Source organism: Thamnophis sirtalis, unplaced genomic scaffold, assembly GCF_051295495.1.
Source record: "Thamnophis sirtalis isolate CommonGarterSnake01/CBP01778 unplaced genomic scaffold, rThaSir2_p1.2 scaffold_7, whole genome shotgun sequence".
In the NCBI taxonomy this organism is placed as follows: Eukaryota; Metazoa; Chordata; class Lepidosauria; order Squamata; family Natricidae; genus Thamnophis; species Thamnophis sirtalis.
In genome coordinates, this window is record NW_028261387.1 from 32,955,654 (window position 1) to 32,978,503 (window position 22,850).

A 22,850-nucleotide genomic window follows, 5' to 3' on the forward strand; every position below is an offset into this window, starting at 1 on the left:
TGAATGAATGAATGATTGAATATATATATATATATATATATTTGTGTTTTTTATTTGTGCTGATAAATAAATCTTGTGACGAGCCGATTGACAGATGATGGAAGCAGTTAGCTTCCTCCCATAATTGGGGCTTACCAGGGGTTGTAAAAATTTTATATACATACATACATACATACATACATACATACATACATACATACATACATATATATCATTCATTCATTCATTCATTCATTGTCAGATTCCATCATGGTTTCATTATTATCATCAATGTAGATGTGTTTTGCCTCTATACATATTTATAGGCTGGATATTATTACCAACATCTAGCTTTATTCCAAATCTCTAGAATATAATTGCACTGTACTGCCTATGCTATGTATCTGGTACAATATTCTATCCAATTACAATCTATCCTATTGGGATTCACTCATTGAGATTTCAAAAATTATATATTGCATGTGTCAATTTTCAGCCTAGATAGTATTCAGTATTCATTTATATCATCCAAATGAAGAACTCCCACAGTGAATTTATACAATGATGCTTAGGGTTTTAATTAGCCTCAGAATATTGTGAATCTTAACATAGAACCGCATATATTAAGGATTCATTTTTTATAACTATGAAAGTACTGTATCTTACCTTTGGTTGTACAAAATGAAAATTCTGTGAAACAGAAACAGGGGCATAACCTTGGGCACCGGTAGATTTAGACTTGGGAGAGGATTTTCTATCTTTCAGAACAGTATTGATAAATTTTAAAACTTGTCTGAAACATATAAAAATATATTACATACAAAAACCTGAATTTCGTACTAAATTTTGTAATAAAAACTATATAAAAATGCTAATGATTTCTTTGGTTTGCTGATCATACTAGGATGAAAGCATTTTTGTATATAAACTTATACAATTTACACAAGTATTTATTTAGAAATGAATATAAAATTACATGTATATCCCTTAAAAATAGTAATAAAAATGAATGTCATATAATATAATTAAGAAACAATTCTAGAATTATGGTTTGCTGAAATTTAAACTAAATTATTATCTTTTTTCTCATATAACTTTATTAAAAACTTTAACAATAAAGATAAATATTTACAAGAACTAATAAAGCAAAAGAAGAAAGGGGGAAAAGATAAAATCAAAAGTGCGGGGGAAAAATATGAAGAAAAAAATGTAGTTCCTTATAGACAAAAAGTGTATGGAATTTGCATAAGTAGTAAACTTGGATGTCTTTTCTCTAATCAATGATAGTCAGTTTGGCCACCTCAGAAAGTTCCATCATCTTTATCATTCATTCTTCCATTGTGGATGTCAAATTTTTCACCTTTGCACTGTAGTTATCAGGGGAAAGGTAAAAACAAAGCTCCATGACTTTTTTCAAGTTGATTATTGATCAGCCTCAAAAGAAAAGGCTCTGGTTTCAATTTTATATTGCTCTTAAAATTATTCTGAATTAAAATATGTAAATGAGTTAAAAACTTTCTAGTTATTTTCACATCTATCAAACATAGTAAAATAACCCCACTTACTGATTACACTTCTAGCATAAATTTGAAGCACAGGTAGTCCTTAATATACACCAGTCATTTAGCAACCATTTATGACAGACTTCCCAGGGGTATTTACAATCTCTTTGCCAAAAACTGACTGTTACTTCTGGTTTTTGGCAAGACTGGGCCACACAAACAATTGATTCACTTAATGACCATGATGGTCACTTTATGACTACAAACAAGTTCATAAAATTGAGTTGGTCACATGGGTACGCGCATGTCCTGTACACATAATCTGCAGTGTACAGCATTGATCTAGTGAACCCCAGCAACTTCTTGTCTGTCAAGTAGTTAAAAATTATCATCACAAAACCATGCTTCTTTTTACCTTAAAAAACAAAACAGGTGTCTTTCAATGATGAAGTTGGGCTGAAGACACTATTTTCAAAATTACTATATGACATGAAAGGTTGAGAGAATACTGCATGACAGGTTATTGTTATCATTTTTCAAAATGATATTACTTTATTATTTATAATTTATTACTATGTTTTACTATTTTTAAATAATAACAACAGGGCAATATTCAAACAGATCTAAATAGATGTTAACTAAAATTGGCTGGAAGATTGAAGCTTCTGAAAAGGAGCCGAGGTGGCGCAGTGGTTAGGTGCAGTACTGCAGGCCACTTCAGCTGACTGTTATCTGCAGTTCAGCGGTTCAAATCTCACCGGCTCAAGATTGACTCAGCCTTCCATCCTTCCGAAGTGGGTGAAATGAGGACCCAGACTGTGGGGGCAATTTGCTGACTTAATTTGCTAAAAAATCTGTAAACCGCTTAGAGAGGGCTGAAAGCTCTATGAAGTGGTATATAAGTCTAATAAATAAATAAATAATAATAAATTTCTGCAATGTAACATCTGATAGAAAAGTTTCATTGATTCTCTACTTCCAAGATACTAGGAATGGGCAATAATAAAGACATTGCTACTTTCCAAGATAAATTATTAAAATTATGTATTTTGTTAAAAGAAAAAAGTACTTGAATAAAAGTGTATGGAATTCATAAGAAAAATATCATTATATTTAAGGTTACAAAACAATTTTTTTCAAATAAAGTACTCTGATCTGAAGAATCAATACTCTCTAACATAGAGTTCCCCAACCTTTTTAGCTTTGTTGACGGGGGGGGGGGGAGTGTAAAGAAGAGGGGATGGTTTTGTGCAAGCAACAGGCATGGCCTAGTTTCAAACATTTCAAGGCCCAGTAGTGGGCCATAACCTGGGGGTTGGGGATCCCTGCTCTTAGCAGATCAAATTTTCTAATTATCTAATTTTCATTACATCCTAAAAATATTCCTTTGTCCAAATAATCTCAATACATATGTTATTAAATAAGGATTGGTGTTTTACATTAATCTGATATTAATTGAACAATACTGTATTAATAGATATACAGGTAGTCCTCAATTTACAACAGTTCATTTAGTGACCATTCAAAGTTACATCATTGAAAAAAATGACTTATGACTATTCTCACACTTACAACTGTTGCAAGCATCCCCATGGTCAAATGATCAAAATTCAGATACTTGACAGTTGGTTCACATTTATGACATTTGCAGTGTCCCAGAGTCATGAGATCACCTTTTGCAACCTTTTGACAACAAAATCAATGGGGAAGTTAGATTCACTTAACAATTGTGTTACTAACTGCAGTGATTTTCTTAACTGTGTCAAGGAAGGTCATAAAATAGGGCAAAATTCACTTAACAACTATTTCACTCAGTAACAGAAATTTGTGCTCAATTGTGATTGTAAGTCAAGACTACCTGTAGTCAGTTCAAAATGTTTGAAAGATATTATAAAACAATGGTTTTTAACCATTAACTTACCTTCTTTTAAGGTATAGGTAAAATCCTGCTAACACAATAATAAACAGAGCTATTCCAAAAATTATAGCACCTGCTAGAAGAGCATTGCTTAAATGTTGCAAAGCACCTAAACAAATAAAAAGTTAATGTTAAAATATGCACTTCAGTTTATATTTATAAATATATTTATATTTATAAGACTTCTTCCATTGCAATTGCCTTAAAATCATGTTTATTCAGAATAAGCCCACATGATTAAATGTAGTCTGCTGCACGGCTATGAAAAAGGGGCAATTTTCAGTAAAGGAATGATGCTAAGAGACTGTGAACTCTTTACCATTTTCCATTATTCCACAATGCATTGTCCTTCTAGTTGTTTTTTCCATCTGGATTCCAAAATCAGAAGCAAAGCAGGATAAATCTGATTGGAAAGGGGGTGATTAGAATAATAAAAGAATTCAGCATCTCTGTTGTGACTTTCAATCTCATGTCTTATTTATAGCTGTGCAGGTGTCCCATTTTTTTATTAATTATATGGTTTTGAGTGTTTCAGAAGTTCTGCATTTTATAAAATCTATTGTTCATTTTGTTTTTTATGACAATTAAACAATTATGATCTCCATTCAAACATAAGTATGCAACAATGAAAATATGTATTAATAGAACTTTATGCCAGTACAGAAGGCAGATAGTTTAGCATTAGTCAAATTTGCTGGAGATCTTTATTTCATATAATAAAATGCAAGAGCTACAGCATGATATATTGAGAGTCACATTCAAAAATTGGCCCAGTAAAACAGCCATGACCTGAGCAGACAATATGTGCAGGGTAAAGTGCCTTGTACTTTAATAGGATGGAATGTCTGAGCCCATTGTTGTTCAGACTATTAACAACTTTATTCCGACACTCTACATTAATTATACTACTTTAAGAAGTGATAAGAAAAATCTAAGCATGTCCAATAAAAAATAAGCTAAATTTCTGATGGCACTATGAACCATAGCAGTTTCTTCTAAATGGACAAGGAGGAATAACAGACAATTCTTTCAACAGGCTTGCTTGAGTCTTAGTATCCTTTCTATGAATAGAACAGACTTTGTAAAACAGATTCTCCAATTATCTTCTCTACAGCTCCCATTACCCAAAATGTTTCAGGCCTGGAAGATCTTTAGAATTGATACAGAAGTTGTGCAAAGAGAAAGATTAATAGAACTAGCCAGTCCTAAAATTATTTATGCTAATAGAGTATATATGAATTTAAGTGATGCATAATTTTTATGTTAATAATTTGTTTCATCAGGTTAGAATCAATGAATTCATTAGATTTGAAAACCTTTTTTTGGGTGCCATGGAATATTTACTATATGTAGAGTATGAAACCAGTTTCTTTCCTCAGCTGACTGCAGTTCTGCAGTTCGGCTGTTCAAATCTCACCGGCTCAGGGTTGACTTAGCCTTCCATCCTTCCGAGGTGGGTAAAATGAGGACCCGGATTGTTGTTGGGGGCAATATGCTGACTCTGTAAACCGCTTAGAGAGGGCTGAAAGCCCTATGAAGCGGTATATAAGTCTAACTGCTATTGCTATTCCTTTTTAGACTTATAAAGCTTGATATACATACTGAAGATGTTTATTGATCAGCAATACTTTTAAACTGGAGGTTATTCAATTTATACATTTAACAGTGTATTAAAGCTATTATCTCTTTAAAATATGTATGATTAACACACAAATAAACCTACCTATAGATACTGATTCAGTTTTATTTGTTGCTGATCGCTTGGTTCTGTCAACAGCTGATGATGGGCTATTAAAAATATCTTTGTAGAAGTATCGGTAGGTTAAGGCTCGAAATCCCTCTTTTTTAAATAGCTGTTTTACCATCGGTGTCATTAGAAATGGCATTTCAAATCCTTCCTGACGAAAACTAAAATACTTCTTTTTAACTCTCTCTGAAGATGGCAACAGATATCGCAACATTTTTTTCACTTGGATTAACTGCTCCATTTGATATTTCCTTGAGCTAATTTTTTTTTGCTTCATATATATTGTAATTGTTAGAAACTTAAGATTTATTATGGAAAAATGCATATAGCAATTATTGAACAAAGTGCCCATTTTATTTTCTCCGAATTTACTTTCTTTTCTAGCTCTGACAATATTGCCCCATTTTTGTATTAAACGTTTGTTTCTATACATTTTTGTTTGAAATACAGGGATTTTTTTCCTTTGAATGTTAAGCATCTTTTTATGAGTTGAGTATACCTTTTGCATGTGACTGTTTCTTTGGTAAGTGAATAAATGTCTGATTTGAAGCTTCTGATTTGCATAAATTGATTTTTTATTTCTTGTTTTCCATTTCCACATCTTGGTTTTTTCTTTAATATTTTTTTCCTGTTGTAAACTTTTAAATCCTATATTTTTTTGTCTTTCTCTATTAAGTATTTTTGAGTTACCAGAAACTATTCTGTGCACATTTTTATTGTACTCATTTGTAATCACTTTACAAAATTTTTCTTTCACAGAATCTAAAATCCTATCAATTCTATTTTTACATTTTTTCTTTAAAATGTTTGTTTCAATATGATCTTCTCTTTTATGTTGCTTTGTAAATTTTAACATAATGCTTCCCAAGCTTTTCTGACTTTTTTGCAACAGTTCTTCACTTCTTAATATATTTGCTTTATGTTCCATATAACTCATTGGTGATCTGGTTTCCATGTATTTACATCCATTTTCAAAATACAATGCATGTAATTTGTTACCTTCAAATTTCTTTCTCACATTAATATACCAATTCATTTTTACTTTACAATCTTTAAGATGTGTATTCATCAACATACTGAGTCTCCTTAAATAATTTCTTTCCATCAAAATGTTACTAACTGTTACTAATTGCTTTTTTGAAAGTTGTATCCTTTTTTTCACTCTAACTAAATTTAGATTTATTTTAAACTGAACTGCATATCTTAGTTGATGGTTCTTAATGGCACTTTTGCCATAAATTTTGAAATTCATTCTGAAGCTTTTGTAATTTCTGTTATCCTTTTCCAGTGTAGACTGTTCTAGGATTCTATTCACTGATATTTTGTATGAATCATCATCAGATGCTCTTAATAATTGTTGATACTCTTTTAAATGCCCTGCAACAAAGCAAATAATCTTAGTTTAATTAAATATTTCAAATCACATTATCATAAAATCAGGATTATATTCGTAGTAGTAGTAGTAGTAGTAGTAGTAGTAATAATATTATTATTAATAATAATGCTAAGATCATTCACTGGAAATTGTGCCAGAGGTTTGGATTTGAGTACAGCAAAAGCCACTGGGAACATCAGGTTGAGAAGGTTCTAGAGAATGAAAAAGTCAAGATTTTGTGGGATTTCAGAATTCAGACTGACAGGCACTTGGCCTACAACACACCTGGCATAACAATAGTTGAAAAGAAAAAAGTTTGGTTCATTGACATTGCAATACCTGGTGATGCGCGAATTGAAGATAAGCAGCAAGAAAAAAATCACAAAGTACTGGGACTTGCAAACTGAAGTTCAGCGACTGTGGAAAAAGAAATTGAGTGTTGTCCCGATTGTAATTGGAATCCTTGGAGCAATACCTAAAGGGCTACCTCGCTATTTGGAAATTCAAAATTTATCGGACTTGAACATTCTGACTCTACAAAAAAAACACCCTACTTGGAATAGCTTATATCCTCCGACGTTACCTTAACAGTTCCTAGGTCCTTGGTTAGGACTCGAGCTGTTGAGCTACCAACCAGCCCCAAAGGCTGTGAATCTCACCAAAGATTAACCAAATAATAATTTTGGACAAGATAGCTTCCTTATAAGGCATGCATAATATCCTAGAAAAATTTTCAGATTTTTTAAAATGTTATTACATTAGATTAAATACATATCTTAGGTTTAAAATTGTAACTAAAAAAGTAATTTGTATGATGTCTATGGGAATGGCATAGAGCCATGATGGTGAACCTGTGGCATGTGTGCCAGAGGTGGCACATAGAGCCCTCTCTGTGGGCATGTGTGCCATCGCCAGTTGCTCTTCTGGTTTCCGGCACATGGTCTTCACAGGGCCAAAAAACGGCCTGAAAAACAGGCCTGTGCGCCAGGCAGCTGGTTTTTGGGTTTTCGGTGCTGCAGCACACATGCATGTGCATTCTGGTTTGGGCACTCGGTGCCAAAAAGGTTCCTCATCACTGGTATAGAGTTACACATCTACCCTTGTTTTTGATTACTCGGCAGCTTTTAATACTATCAAGTTTCAATATCATCAATGATATCCTTCTGGCCTGGCTCTGAGAGTTGGGGATGCATTGTATTACTGGTTTGCTTCCTTTCTGAGGTCAATTCGTTGTGTTGATAGGGCAGGAAGAAGTCCAACCTGCAGTCCTTATCCTGTCTCAGGGTTCAATGCTTTTTCCAATGAAAGGCTCCCTAAAGCTTCTGGATGAGGTAATCCTATGAATTAGGGTGAAGTTTCATCGCTATGATACCAGCTTTATATCTCTACCTCAGGTTGTCTGAGTGATGCCATGGAGATTTTGTTTCAGTCCTAGAAACTTTCATATAAATGGGACCTATCAGGTTTCAGCTCTACCCAATAAGGCCAAACTGCTCTAGGTTTTTGGACTTTTGTCTTTGATTCTGGATGAAGCAGAATCGCCTCTGACAGAATCAGCAGTCAATGGAATCCTCTTAGACTACAGCCTAGAGTAGACCCATAGCTCCTGTTCAACTAAAAGGTGGCAACCATAGCTAGGATAGCCTTTGCACAGCTTTTGGATTGTGCACTAAGAATGTGTACCATTCTTAGACAAAGAGGTCACTCAATAGTCACTCACTGTATGCTCTAGTGACCCGATTGCCCCACTGCAGTGTGTTCTACATGAGGCTACCCGTGAAGAGGATTTCAGTCAACATAAAATACAGTTGGGCAGGCTATTTAGTTTATTTATATTCCATATTTATTATTTCTACATGTAGAATGCACCTTCCTTCTATTTTCCCACAACTCTGTGAGTTGAGTTGGGCTGAGAAAGAGTGACTGACCCAGTTGCCTTTCATGGCTAAGGTGGGACTTGAACTTACAGTCTCTTGCTTTCTAGTCTTAACCACTAGACGAAACAGGCTCTTATATTGCCTTAAGTCAAGTTGTCCTAAAGTTACCTGTTGTTTGGTGCATAGGCCACAGCTACTATGTGAGCTGCAATGGCTAGCAGTATGTTTCTGGATGAAATTCAACAAGATGGTCACTTTTAAAGCCCTTCATTGCTTGGGGCCAGGTTACTTACGGAACCTCTCTCCCCAGTTTTTTTCTACTCATCTCATTTAGTTCAGCAGGACGGGGATGCTCCAGATATGTGCTAAGAAGTCTCATTTTACCCAAGAAGAGAGTCTTTCTGCCATGACATCTGCTCTCTGGAATATTCCTCTAGCGATCAGATTGACTGATCCTACAGGCCTTCTGCAAGGCCTTGAAGACTTCATACTGTACATGCACTGAGGCTGAGGGGTTTGTGAGAAAGCCCATCTCCCATAAAATTAGCATCAGGTGTAGTTTTGTAAAACTTTTAAAGACTTTCCTTCTCATCTGATCCTTATGGTGTTTAAAGTACAGGTAGTCTTGACTTACAAGTTCATCTAGTGACTGTTCAAAGTTACAAAGGCACTGAAAAAAGTGACTTATGACCATTTTTCACACTTACAATTGCAGCATCCCCATGGTAACATGATGAAAACTCAGGTGCTTGGCAATTGACTAATGTTTATGATAGTTGTAGTGTTCCTGGGTCACGTGATCACCTTTTGCGGCCTTTTGACAACAAAGTCAATGGGGAAGCCACATTCACTTAACAACTGAGTTACTAACTTAACAACTGCAGTGATTCATTTAACAATTGTGACAAGAAATGTTGTAAAATGGGCAAAACTCACTTAACATAAATTTTGGGCTCAATTGTGGTCATACGTTGAGGACTCCCTGTATTCCTTTGCCAGTACATTTGATTGTTTTAAAACACAAAAACAGGTTGGAAGAAAGGAATCTCCTCTCCCAAGGAAGTAAATAAAGACTAAATTCTTAGAGCAACACAGCTACGTCTGTTGTTCTAACATATTTTTACACTGTTAGCAGTGTTTAAGCACGTGCATTTCCAAATTGCACATAAATACTGAAGAGTATTTATTTTTTTGAAACAAAGGTTGTGAACCTATATACACTGAGACTTAATCTCGTTAAAATGTGGCTTATCTCTGAACAGATGTAACAGGAATTTATTGCTAATACTCTTCTTGTCTAAGAACTAGTACGTTACAATATTTTTTGGAAGCAATATTTAGTAGCATTAACTTTCGACAAAAGTGTTATTGTAGATTCTTGGGTACTTTTTACCAAGGCCCAGTGGCTTTTCAAGTACTTCATGAAAAGTTGAGTAATCAAAATGAGTATCAAAATTTCTAGATGATAATCACATCAAGTATTTAAATAGGAAGGAAACAGGCTCGAATATTCACAGTGCAATGCATATTTTCACTTATTTCAGATATACAAGGATTTTTGTTATTTCAATTCTGGTATAGTATCTCTGATTTCCACCACATGGCAGGTAGTTTCGGTTCTACTGCATTTATAATAGTATAAACCTAAATTCCAAGTCCAAACTAGAAATATTTTCATTCTCAGATTTAAAGTCATCCATTGCTTTTATGCGGATTTTTCCATATTGAGAATGACGATAACTATTAAACGGGAACGCTCATCTCCCATATTTATTTAGAAACTTAAACTCATTACTTTTAACTTCACGCTCTTAATACAAAGGATGACTTTCAAATTCTACTAAGCCTCTCATTCGCCGGAGAACTTAGTGCTTTCCTCAACTTTGCGCCTTCCGAGAGAATAAGACTTCGCGGCAGATCCATAATTCCCAGCCATTCAGCTGAAGCAGGTAGTATAATCTTTATAATCTTTATTGTCATTGTACTTAAATACAACGAAATTGGTTAGCTTTACATGCTCCTCACCTGGCCACACTTCACAGAGAAGCAGATGACCCTGTTCGGACCGCTCCGTGAACGGCGCCAGAACTAGCAATGCGACCATAAGGGCTCCAGCTCTTAGCATGGCTTTTTTCCGCGCACCTTTTTTTCCCAGCCCGCCATGGCGGTTCTAACGGTCCTTCAAGCTGAACGAACAAGCGAAAGCCACGAGGGATGGCGAGAACGGCTCCCGCGACTACTCTGACCTCGCGCGCGAAGAAATTGGCGGGCTTTCAACGCTTGTTGTTAAGGTAGCGCGAGCGGGGCGGGGCTTAGAGCAGCCCGCTGTCCTATTGCATTTCTAGAGTGTGGCCTTGAAGGCTCAGGTATTTAAAATGCCTCAGGCGATTCAAATATAGACGCTTTTTTTTTAAAGTTACCTGTTCTCTGGTTCTATTGAAATGACCGAAACATCAAGTTAAATGAGCCTTCAGGCAGTTTTCCCACCCACCCCGCCACCGCCTGTTATTTAATGTGGGTGTCTTTTGTATATGATATATTTCCTAGTAAGAGCAGAAGTGTTCAGATTTTAAATATTAAGACAAATAACTCGGAGAAATAAAAACAAACAAACCAAGAAGCAGCACTGAAAGAAGGTTTTACAGAAAGATTTTTTTTTAGCCTTTACTTTCTCTCATTTTTTAGACTTTATTTTTTAACTCTCGGGATGTCTATAAAACTGGGAACGATGGATGGATTCAGTTACTGTGGAGATGATTGCACCATTGGAAGATATGAAAGATCATCCTGAAGAAAATCCGTCTTTGGAGTCACTGGGATTCAACAGAGATTATGCCATATAAGAAAAAAAAATCTATCTCCTTTAACTGAATTTATAGAGGCCTGTTGGGAATATTTTCCATTTGCAACTATTCCTTTTTTGTCTGTCTGTCTATCCCATATTATTTTTATATTTTATTATTTATTAATTTTTATGCCGTCCCTATATCTTATCTCCCCTATAAGGTGACTCTGGACAGCTAATTATAAATTAACTGAAGATGACAAACATACTTCCTTCCTCCTCCTCCTATTTTCCCCACAACAACAACGCTACGAGGTAGGTTGGACTGAAAAGTGTCTAGCCTAAAACAGCGGTCCCCAATCTTTTTGGCACTTGGGACTAGTTTTGTGAAAAATAATTTTCCCACGGACCAGCTTGCCCACAGCTATATGTGGTGGTTCCTAATAGACCACAGACCGGTATTAATTTGGGGGTTGGGGACCCCTGGCCTAAAGTCTTTTATGCCTAATGCAGAACTAGAACTCACATACTCCTGGTTGCTAATCTGGTGCCTTAATTATCTTTCTTCCTTTCTAAGAATGAAAACAGCTACCCAATATATATTGTGCCTGTTAGAAAGCAACATAAAGTTGGTTAAATTAAAAAACAAAAGTAAAAGAGCAAAAAAATACCAATAAAGTCAAAGGTCATACATTAAAAAATATTGTGGAATAAGAATGGCAAATGATGACTTCTCAGAGGTTTATCAGTACTGTTTTGCTATTACTTTGCTGTGGAACATCAGGACTGAACAGCAACACTGAAAAGCCAGATAAGAATAATAAATATAATCTTGAATTTGTACAGTTTGTTGGACCATTTTTTGGCATGAGTTTGTTTGTCATTCCCAGTAAAAGAAAATTTCAGAGAGAACAAAAAATTATGTGCAGCTCTGAGTAAATCACAACTCTCACTTGAACTGAAACATAATCTGATTGATTGCTACCAAAATGATCAAATAATTTTGCAGAACACTATAAAAATATAAATACTTTATCTATGTATTTCAAATGTATCTCAAACTTGCCTTACTAGCCTAACAAACATGCTTCCCGATAAAAGGCTCATTCAAGTATAAATTAATATGGTTCCCAGTGTTTAAAGTACTGAAATGCAATCAGAAATGTTTTAGTGAAAAAGTAAACATGCTTAACTACTCAAATATACCCAATCAACGAGAATATCACTTTTGACAACTAACATTAGGATGCCATCTCATACTTATTGATCTGTCCCTTAAATTTAGCAGGACTACTTTTAAATAGACACCTGTAGGATTGGCTGTTAATGCTAATGCTAATTTATTTCTGACAGAATTATCTGCAATATTGTACATTTTTTATTTTCTTTTACTCTTCTACGTTAACGACACATGCCTTCAAGATCAGAAGTTCAAATAAGACAAACTGATGAATATTCACTTTATAGCCTTGATAATTTCATATTAAAGTAATACATAGAATTATATCTTAAAATAATAACCACAGTAAGGTTTATTTAAGGTTCAACACTGCCAGTTTTATACTATACAAATTATAAATTTTGCCCACAAGGTGGTGCTCTCTCAAGCTTTGTATGTCCAAAAATTATTTTAGCTTCATTTTTCAAAAATAAGATGAAGCTTTTATTTTAAATATTTGAACAATAATCAGTTTCCTTCATATAGTTATAAGTTTTACAATACATATTTCAGTTCAGCATCCCATCTTTTTTTTTTCTTGGCCTTAACTATGTTTTTCTTCTGATTTTGTATTAATTGTTAAACAGAATATGACAACTAGTTTACTGTCTAATTTGATCTCTCTCTTTATTTCTTCCCATTAAGCTGACAAAATAGCAATTTTAAAAGTTGTATGTACCACAATAAGGTACACATTTGTGAAGTCCATAGTGTTCTCTGAGCTTGATTGTTTGCTTTCATTACAGTACCCAACTATGTAACATCATCAGGGCAAGTGAACAGGTAAGTTAGCTGTTTATATATAGTAGCTTGTCCTGCCATTGTTCGTGGGGGTGTGGCTTTGTTCTTAATAGTTCCTTGATTAGGGTATTGCTTTCTTTGTGATTTTTTTTGTCTGGTATTAAACCCAGCTTATCTAGGTATTTGAGCTGGAAAGGATGTGTTCTGGTCTTTTTGTTTCCTTCTTATTCCCAAAGGTACTTTTTTCAAAAGACAACTGGACTTTGTTTTTCCTTGAAGATGTTTCACTTCTCATCCAAGAAGCATCTTCAGTTCTGACTGAATGGTGGAGAATGGAAGAATTTATATTTATAACTGCTGAAAGAACTGGGTTAAAAATAGGAGATAGATGGTATTGTAGCCCTCCCCCTCTGTTGATAAAGGGCTGTTCAATCTTAATGCAGATGGCCTCTTTGACCCCCCCCCCCCCCCGTTTTCAAACCAGCAGTCCTCTCTGTCCAATGTGTGGACTTCGCTGCCTTCAAAAGAATGACCTTTGTCTTTCAAATGCAGATGGATTTATCTTGATGGGTTAATTCTCTTATGTTGTGCCATGTTTTTATGAAGTTGTTTTGTTTCTCTAATGTACAGGTCTGTACATGTCTCACTGCATTTTACTGTATACAGGGGGAACAGTACTACACCATCTATCTCATGTTGCAATACAGTCCTTTCAGCAGTTCCAAGAAGGTTCCATACTATTCAGGTGACCCTGAGAGCACTCATAAACTTCCAAGTGGCCTCAACAATTGTCAAAAAGAGTGCCAACCACCAGATGACTGCAGGGAATATAAAACCATTCTCCAGCATTCATTCAGAACTGAAGAAGGTTCTTGGATGCCTTTTGAAAAAGCACCTTTGGGACAACCATGACTTGGATGACGTCTATCTCAATAGACGTTTCCTTCTTAGCTTTTTTTATTGTCTCTCAAAAGACAATAAACAGGGAGCAAACCTTATACTAATTCTCATTAAAAATAATTGTTGGATAATTAAATATCTGCAGGCAAAAAACCAAGCTCAGAGAGCACCAAGCACTCTACAATTCAACCCTGAGTGACAAATATTCTCTTTTTTTCATATTCAATTAAATATCCATTTCATTGTGGGAAAAGAAACAGTACCCTAATTTTATGGAGCATTCTCGCCCTGGAGAAAACTGTATGTATTTGAAAATTAATCAAAGCGGCATTGTTCCAGCGAGTGTTTGGTTCTCAAGCTAATCTAACTTAATGGCATTTCTAATGTATTACATTTCTATTGCATATTTTATTAATTATATATTTTTGTATGTGCTCTACTCTTATTTTGACTTTGTGTTCAGCCTTCACAGATGTTTTGATTGGAACAGGCTAAAAATATTGTAAAGTCAGTCAATTTGGTCTGGAGGACAATTGCTGAGAACTCCTCTGTATATACACCTGTTATTCCCGGGCAAGGTGATAGAAGCCCTGGGAGGCCCGGTGCAGGCTGCACACAAATGTTTCTCTGTCCAGGAGCTAAAAATCCTGCTTGGAATTTAGCAGGGAGGATTTTCAGCTCCTGACTAGAGTCTCCCAGGGTCTCCCCATTACCCTGAGGTTCCCTGCACTCCTTACTGGAACTTCATCTGCTTAACGACCTGTGCATTTGCTTAACAACCACAACTAAGGTTGCTTGGATTGTAGTCATTGAGTGAATCAATCACATGGGCAGTCACATGGATGTTCCACTTAACAACTGCTTTCCTCAGTGACTGAATTTCAATCCCAGTTATAGATTTAAATTAAGAACTACCTTTAGCTCCTTTCTATCTAAATTTAGTCTTGCTCCAACTATTGTTACTGCTGTCCCAACACTACTTCTTATCAACATATGGGTCATTTCTCAAGATTTATTTTTGTGGTAATAGCAGTTAGCAATAGCAGTTAGACTTATATACCGCTTCATAGGACTTTCAGCCCTCTCTAAGCAGTTTACAAAGTCAGCATATTGCCCCAGTCTGGGTCCTCATTTCACCCACCTTGGAAGGATGGAAGGCTGAGTCAACCTTGAGCTGGTGAGATTTGAACCGCCGAATGCAGATAGCAGTCAACTGAAGTGGCCTGCAGTACTGCACTCTAACCACTGGGCCACCTCGGCTCTAAGATCACTATGCGAAGCTCTGATCAAGACCTTGGTTGGGATGTCTACCTTCATATTTGTTTCTGGTTAATATTGGAACTTAATATTGGAACATAGTGCCCTTGTGTAGTAAATAGTTCAGAAGATGGCACTTCATATCATTATGGTGGTTGTTGGAATTCACAGTTTGCACCAGACATACAGATTCCTGGCTGTCCTCTATGATGAGTGATTTACATATGTTCAACCAAAGTGAGCACATTGCTAGTGCTGTTGCATTTTAAACAGCTTCTATGGAAAACAGTTCCATTGCAAGTTTATTTTTTATTTGTTCATTTGTTTGTTTATTGAATTTATATAGCTGCCCACCTCATAAGGTGTTACTCTGGGCACATAAAATTATCATATCTTGGTGGGATGCAATAATCTTATCAGCCCAGGTAACAATCCCAGTCCCAATTGCCATATTTTGACTTACAGTCTGCCTTATTATCAATTCATATTAACATGATCATCAATTTTAACTATGCCAGTAGTTTTAATTTCATGTTGATTGCACAGGTAGCCATCAGATAACAATTACTCATTCAGTGAAAGTTACTGCAGCACTGAACGGACCCTCGCCCAGCTCTTTCTGATCTTACTTTGCACCCATATTAAGATTTTTAAATTATTATTCTTTGTCTTGCTAGTAGCCCTTCTTTATAATTGTATCCTCAATATCTTATTCCAGAAAATTTCCCATACCTCTCAGATCTCTTTTTTTCTGTCCGAGTTCATCAACGTCTGCTGTTCTGAAATGTGGTATACAAATCTGTCTCTATGTTCTTCTCTCCTTGATATCATGAATTCAAGGACAACAGGGTCAATCTCCCCAAGGTTTCTTTCACATTAATTTCTTCACTCATTTCTTTCCTTATGGTAAGGATTAAGTCCAGTATAGCTGGCCTCTTAAGCTAGCTTCTGAAAAATAGAGTTGACAGTAAGAGAACAGAAATAATTGCATCTGTAATATTAGCAAAGTTGAATTAATTTCCTTAACAGAGATAGTTGAAATCTCCAATTTTTACTATTCTAGGTGTCTTTAAAACTTTGGCAGTCTATAATGAACTTCAACAACACACTATCATTTTTGTGCTTTTTCTTTTTTTTAAGTATAAGTATAATCTATATTGTCATTGTACTTAAATACAACAAAAATTTTCATCCTAGTGTTTTCCTGCAAGCACAGGGTTTGTTTTTTTTCACATCAACTGAGTGTTGATCCATTGGTCGTGACAGGAATCGACCAACCAGCTTGTTGCCCATGCCTGACATTGTCATGAGTTGAAAGAGAGTGATTGGCCCCAAATCACTCAACCAGCTTTCATGCCCAAGGCAGGATTAGAACTCTAGTCTGGTGCCTTCACCACTATACCAAACTGGCTTTCTTTTTCTTTCCTTTATTTTTACTCAAATACATTCAATAAGGTTTCTATGCTTCAGTTTGTGGATTTATGTATATACATATGCATCAGTGGTGGGTTGCCAATTTTTTTACTACCGGTTCGGGCACGCTCCTGCACGCGCGTGACACTTTTGCGCTTGTGCAGAAGCGTCTGGACGGGTGGGCAGAGCCTCCCACCACCGCTACTACTTGTTCGCCCGATCCGGCCCGAACCAGGAGCAGCCCACTTCTAATATGTATGCCTTCTGCATGTACCACACAATACTCCCCTTTCTGCTGAGTTTATTCCATTGAATAAATTACAGTATTGCTTTCCACGGATATTCCTATCACATATGCATCCCCACCATAGTATGTTTTTGATATCATATTTGGCTTCCTCTGATAATTTCTGTTTGTTTTTGAGTTTTTCTGTTTGTTTCCAAAACTATATTTTTTAAGTGGCTCTTGAATTTCTTTGACATTTCTTCTTCCCTGGCCTTGGATTTTCTTCCACAGTGGACTGATATTGGTTGCCTTATTTTATTGTTTCAGTGACATGCTTCAACCTATCTTCCTCTTCATATTATCGGGCCTTTACTTCCTTTCTGTGTCCTTCCCTTCACTTGCCCCTTTGCAAACATCTTACCTCTTCAGGTGTGTAGTGGAGCAGAAATTCACTTTTTCCTCCAATAACGGTACTAACTTGAACTTTCAGAAAATAGAGTTTCTCTTCAGCAAGAAGACAAGCACTGTGGATTCCCATGAAGCTTCTTTCACTGCCCTTGCTACTTGCAGTTTATTGAGATCTCCACCACACATTTCCCATCTTAAAATCTTCCACAAACCTTTATTCCTCTTTTTCTTCTAATCCTTTATCTCCTCAGATAATTCTCTGCTTGGGTCAATAACTATGAACTTTATTAGAATGTATAGTAATTTTTTTAGAATTTTTAAAGTTGAACTCTACAGACAGTACCAAATACAGAGCAAAAACTTCAATAATAAATGCACATTGCTAACAGGAAGGAATTTAGAACTATAGTGGTATCCTGTAGGATGTCTATATTTCATTATGATACATGATGATTTACAGAACCATACTGTCGTTTTATGTTTTGGTAATTGTGGTGTTATGATTACTTCTAAGCACAGGAAAGAAGTTTGCTGATAGTTATGGTATCTGTTTCCCACTTCTTAACAGGTTTTAAGTAAAATAGTGAATAACACATTAAAATTAATGTGCTCTAACTTTCAATAGTGTAATTAAAATGCAAATTAGCAATTTTCAGTTGAGGGCTACTTTGAGATGCTGTTCTATGAAAATATTTCTCTCTGTTTTTCAGTTATTGCGAAGAAATATGGCGAAGGGTGGTAGAAGATAATCTGGAGCAAAGGGATCTCAGGCACTTGCTTTCTACATTTCAGCCCATCTCTTTAGGGTGGAAAATGCTGGCAGTTTGTATTATCCACTCATAGATATTTGTAATTGGAGTGGCCTATAAAAAGAATAATACTAGGACAGATCTGGGCTACAGAAATCTGAATTCTAATGACAAAGAGTTAGAGCTGCTTGCATTTCTTTGCAACCATTGAGCAGTATACCTAATCAGTATATATTCTATATGATGGTCATATTTGCCTGCAGACCATTTCTACCAGCCACTGACCTGTCCTGTTGCCCTAGCCTAATGCTGTGATGCCTCCATGGACATCTGTTAGTCTTGCAACAGAGCATGATTAAGTTTACTTTTATTTAAGATAGAAAGGCCAAATGAGCTTCCCAGGCTGCTCCATTTCCCAAAAGGAATGCTTCCCATAATTGCTTCTAGTGTATAGATGATGACTGGCAACACTGAAACCAATAAAAACAAATTTCAACCAAAAGTATTGTATAAATAGTAAAACTACCCAAAATTATAATTAAAACTATTGAAATCAGTTAAAACTGTCTAGTATATTTATTTAATAGCCTTTTAAAAATTCAAGAAATTAAGCAGTTCAACTCCACAAAAACAGAACATTCCAAAGAACTAGGACAGCTACAAAGAAGATAAGTAGGTAACAACTGTTGCTAAAGCACCTCATATGATCTCAAGTCTGGGGGTGGGGTTGGATATGCATTGTCCATAAGGCAAAAACATATAGCAAGAGATATATTCTGAAATAACTTGAATAAATCATAAAAAACTTTGGAAGTACTAATCACCACTTTGCATTTTGGCCAGAAAAAAATTGGCAGATAATTAAAGCTTTTAGTGTTCTTTCAGTTCTTCCAGAGACTACTGGCCACTGAGTTCTGCACCAACTGAAGATTCAAGACTACAGACAGATTCTCATGCAGTAATTTACAGCAGTCAGGCACAATGGTTATGAGTGCCTGCATCAAGGTATTAAGGTAATTTTCTTCCAAGAAAACGTACAATTGATGTATTAATCAAAATGAATTAAAATACTGCTTTAGTCATGCTGGAAAACGAAAGAGAACTATGGATACAGAGGTTTACATACATTGCAAATGTTCTCCTGGAAAAAGTATAACTGTTCATTACAGGTAGTCCTTGACGTATTACCATAATTGGGACCAGAATTTTCATTGCTAAGCAAGGTAATTGTTAAGTGAGTCATGCTTGATTTTATGACCTTTTTTGCCACGGTTGTTAAGCAAATTTCTGCAGTTGTTAAGTGAATCATGTATATCAATATACAGAAAACAGACAATTTCAAATTATTTATTGGATATTTTATGCTAATAAAAAGGTAAAGGTAAAGGTTCCCCTCACACATATGTGCTAATCTTTCCTGACTCTAGGGGACAGTGTTCATCCCAGTTTCAAAGCCGAAGACCCAGCGCTGTCCGAAAACATCTCCATGGTCATGTGGCTGGCATGACTAAACACCAAAGGCTCACCGAACGTTGTTACCTTCCCACCAAAGATGGTCCCTATTTTTCTACTTGCATTTTTACATGCTTTTGAACTACTAGGTTGGCAGAAGCTGGGACAAGTAATGGGAGCTCATTCTGTTACACGGCGCTAGGATTCGAACCACCAAACTGCTGACCTTTCTGATCGACAAGCTCAGTGTCTTAGCCCCTGAGCCACCACATCCCATTTTATGCTAATAGTCTCATCTAAAAAAAATTATATAGAGCATTTGCTAATTTTAATACAGACCCAAGTGTAGTCATTTAATGACAGGCCCTTGACAGAATCTTACTAAGGAAATCAGTTGAAAACTAAAAAAAATCAAAGAATAGGATGAAAGCTTTATCCTTATTAACTGACTTCACACTCGAAAAAAAACTAAGGAAGAGATTTCTTTATTAATTTAGCTATTCAATTTATATGACTTTAAATTTAAATTCCTGACTTTAAGTAGCCTGAAACAGTTAAAAATACTGCAAAGCACATAATAAAAAACAATACAAATATAATAAACAGCCAAATAAAAATAAAACAACTTACACAAATCAATGTAACTAGTACCATATATAGGCCCTGCCAAAGATTGATGACAAAATCAAGTCTTTAATGCCTTACAAGAAGTCATCAGAGTTAGAGACAATCAAATATTTGGAGAGACCCTGTTCCAAAGGTCAGTCACCATGACAGAAAATGCTCTCTTCCAGAGCACTGTCAGATGGCACTCCCCAAGAAATGGGATCTGGAACATGCCTCTCCTGGCAGACCATGAGATGGGTAGATATAAACGGAGATGCAATGGCTCAAATAACTCATTGCCATGGCATAAAGAGCGTCATCCGTCACTTATAGCCATGATGGCAAACCTATGGCGTGCATGCAAAAAGTGGCACCCAGAGCCTTCTCCAAGTAGGTGGAGACATCATCCAGGCATGGGTATGACTCCGTCAGTATCCAATACAACTGGGTCTACAAGTATTAAAGACACGCCGACTAGGCTCCTCCCCAGAAATAGATTCAGTCAATCCTGCGATTAGCAGTGTGTCTCCGTATCTCTCCTTGCTAATTAATCACTTTTTCTCTAAAATTTCTCTAAAATCTTTTCAAAAATTCTCTAATTGGCTTTGTCCCAAATTGGGTTCGATTAGCACTACTTCTTCACTCCTTTAAGGCAATGCAGCCTCTAGGAGGCTTTTGCCTTTCTCCAACTGCAGCGGAGAGCGTTGGCAGCCAGCCTACGAGATTTTCCCTCAGACTCCTTTCATTATCTGCTGCGCTGCCCGAAAGGCCGATCTCTCAGCCGCACCACCAAGGGAGCCGATTGCTGCAGCCACGCTGCCCAACACGACGATCCCTGCAGCCATGCCGCCAGAGAAGCCACTTCTAATTGCGGCAGTCACAGGAAGCTTTTCGCACCTCGCCACCTCTCCTTGCCGCTCCAGCAGCGTCCTTCATACGACTTCAACTCTTGACACCGGAGCATTTGGCGGGCAGCTAATTGTCTGGCGATAAGCCGCCTTGTTGGCTCGCTACCTCAGCCCTTCCTCAGGGCCCTATCTACCTGGGCAGCAATTGGATTTAGGCGCGAAATCTATGGTGGCCATTTTGTTTAGGCGGGAAGCCTACAACAATGCTTTGGGACGCTTCGGTAACTGTGAGTAATGGCGACCAACGAGACCACGGTTTCCCAGGGGGAGGATTCACCCATTCCAATTGTCCGTTCTCTTCCGGTCCCCTCTGAACCTAGAAGCAAAAAGAGAGCTTATACCTCCAAGCCTTCTGTTGCCAAGCCTGCCAAGGTCCCTAGGCCTGCTCCACCTCAGGAGGCCCAAAATGTGACTTCTCCGAATGCAGTTCTTGACAAGGCCTCTGACCCTGCTCCACGAAAGGCCACTTCTAAAACCAATCATTGTTCTACTCCTATCCCTGATCCTAGGGTTTCTCCTCCATCAAATTTCAATCCCATGGAGGATCTCTCCACTGATACCGATGGGGATATCTCCCCCCCCCCCGGCTTCTCCCTTAAGCCCAGAGGATGAGATTGGATTTCAAGGGGATTCTGACTCACAAGGGGATGGTAGCGTAACCCCGGACATAGATGTGGGTTCTCCTGTCCCCAGAGCTGTCTCCATTAACCCTAATGATATGGCTGACATCATAGCAGCTGCCATTGAGCAGAGCATTGCTGCAGGCCTTCAACATCGGCCTCCTGCTGCTGCCATTCCTCATTGCTCCACTTCTAACAAGTCAAAGAGGGGGCATTCTAACCATGCTCAAGGGGCGACTTCTGCAAGCGCTTCTCAGCCTTCTGCTGTGGACCCTGAGGAACAGTTCGCTCATGATTCTGACCTGTCAGAGGATGAGGACTTGACTCCTGCTCCTTCTGCCTTATTGGGCCTGTTCAAGCCTGCCTTGTTTCGCTCCCTCTTGTTTAAGGCCAAAAAAGTTTCGGATATTCTGGCCTCAAAACCATCCTCCTCTGCAGAGGTCGACAAATTTGACACCACAGATCCACTCTTTTCACGTCCACCCGTTGAAAAGGATATAGTTCCTTTCCCAAAACTATTCCTGGAAATAATTCAAAATCAATGGGTTTCTCCGGGGTCAGGACCCCTCCCTTCTACTCTGGACAAACAGTTGTACAATGTCAGCCCAGAGCTCTCTAAACTTTTGGAGGTTCCTTCCATTGATCTTCCCGTGGTTTCTCTGTCATCTCCCAATGCGGCTACCAATGCTCCAGAGGACACTCTCCATCCTGAGGACAAACGCTTTGAGCAATCACTGGTAAAGGGCCATCAGTCCGCCGCATAATCCCATCATTTCTCCTATAGAAAGCCCTTCAAGGGCGGCTCAAACCGTACCTTTTGAAAGCAGAAGTGAAATCTCTGAAAACCTCCCTATTGGGGGGGACACCTGTCAGCCTTCGCTGATCGCTGGGATGACATCACCAGCTACTCCTGGATCAGACGTACTGTCCATTTCGGCCTGGCCCTGGAATTTCTCTCCAGTCCCCTGCAGACTTTCATACCATGTCCTATCTCCAGGGACATTTCCAAAAAACTAGCTACTGGTCATCTCCTCCAAATTCAGGCTATTGAGGAGGTGCCCCTTGAGCAACAGGGGTGGGGTTTTTATTCCCATCTCTTCATAGTGCCTAAGTCTTTGTGGGGTTGGAGAGCAATTCTCAACCTCAAATTTCTAAACAAATTTATAGT

The 22,850-nt window shown here is 37.2% G+C and overlaps 1 protein-coding gene and 1 long non-coding RNA gene across 2 annotated transcripts; one reads left to right on the forward strand and one right to left on the reverse strand.

Moving 5' to 3' along the window:
- Positions 1-1,121: 1,121 nt before the first annotated feature.
- LOC148044591 (uncharacterized) lies at positions 1,122-10,632 on the reverse strand. The gene is made up of 4 exons (XM_087719682.1): positions 10,424-10,632; positions 5,123-6,523; positions 3,403-3,508; positions 1,122-1,346 (listed from the first exon to the last, which is right to left on the reverse strand). Exons 1-4 carry the CDS (start codon positions 10,521-10,523, stop codon positions 1,307-1,309), a joined length of 1,647 nt encoding a protein of 548 aa, XP_087575808.1. The 5' UTR covers positions 10,524-10,632; the 3' UTR covers positions 1,122-1,306.
- Positions 10,633-11,449: 817 nt separating this feature from the next.
- Positions 11,450-18,626, forward strand: LOC148044592 (uncharacterized). The gene is made up of 3 exons (XR_015697385.1): positions 11,450-11,498; positions 13,149-13,185; positions 18,058-18,626. It is a non-coding gene; the product is annotated as an uncharacterized LOC148044592 (long non-coding RNA).
- The last annotated feature ends 4,224 nt before the right edge of the window (positions 18,627-22,850 follow it).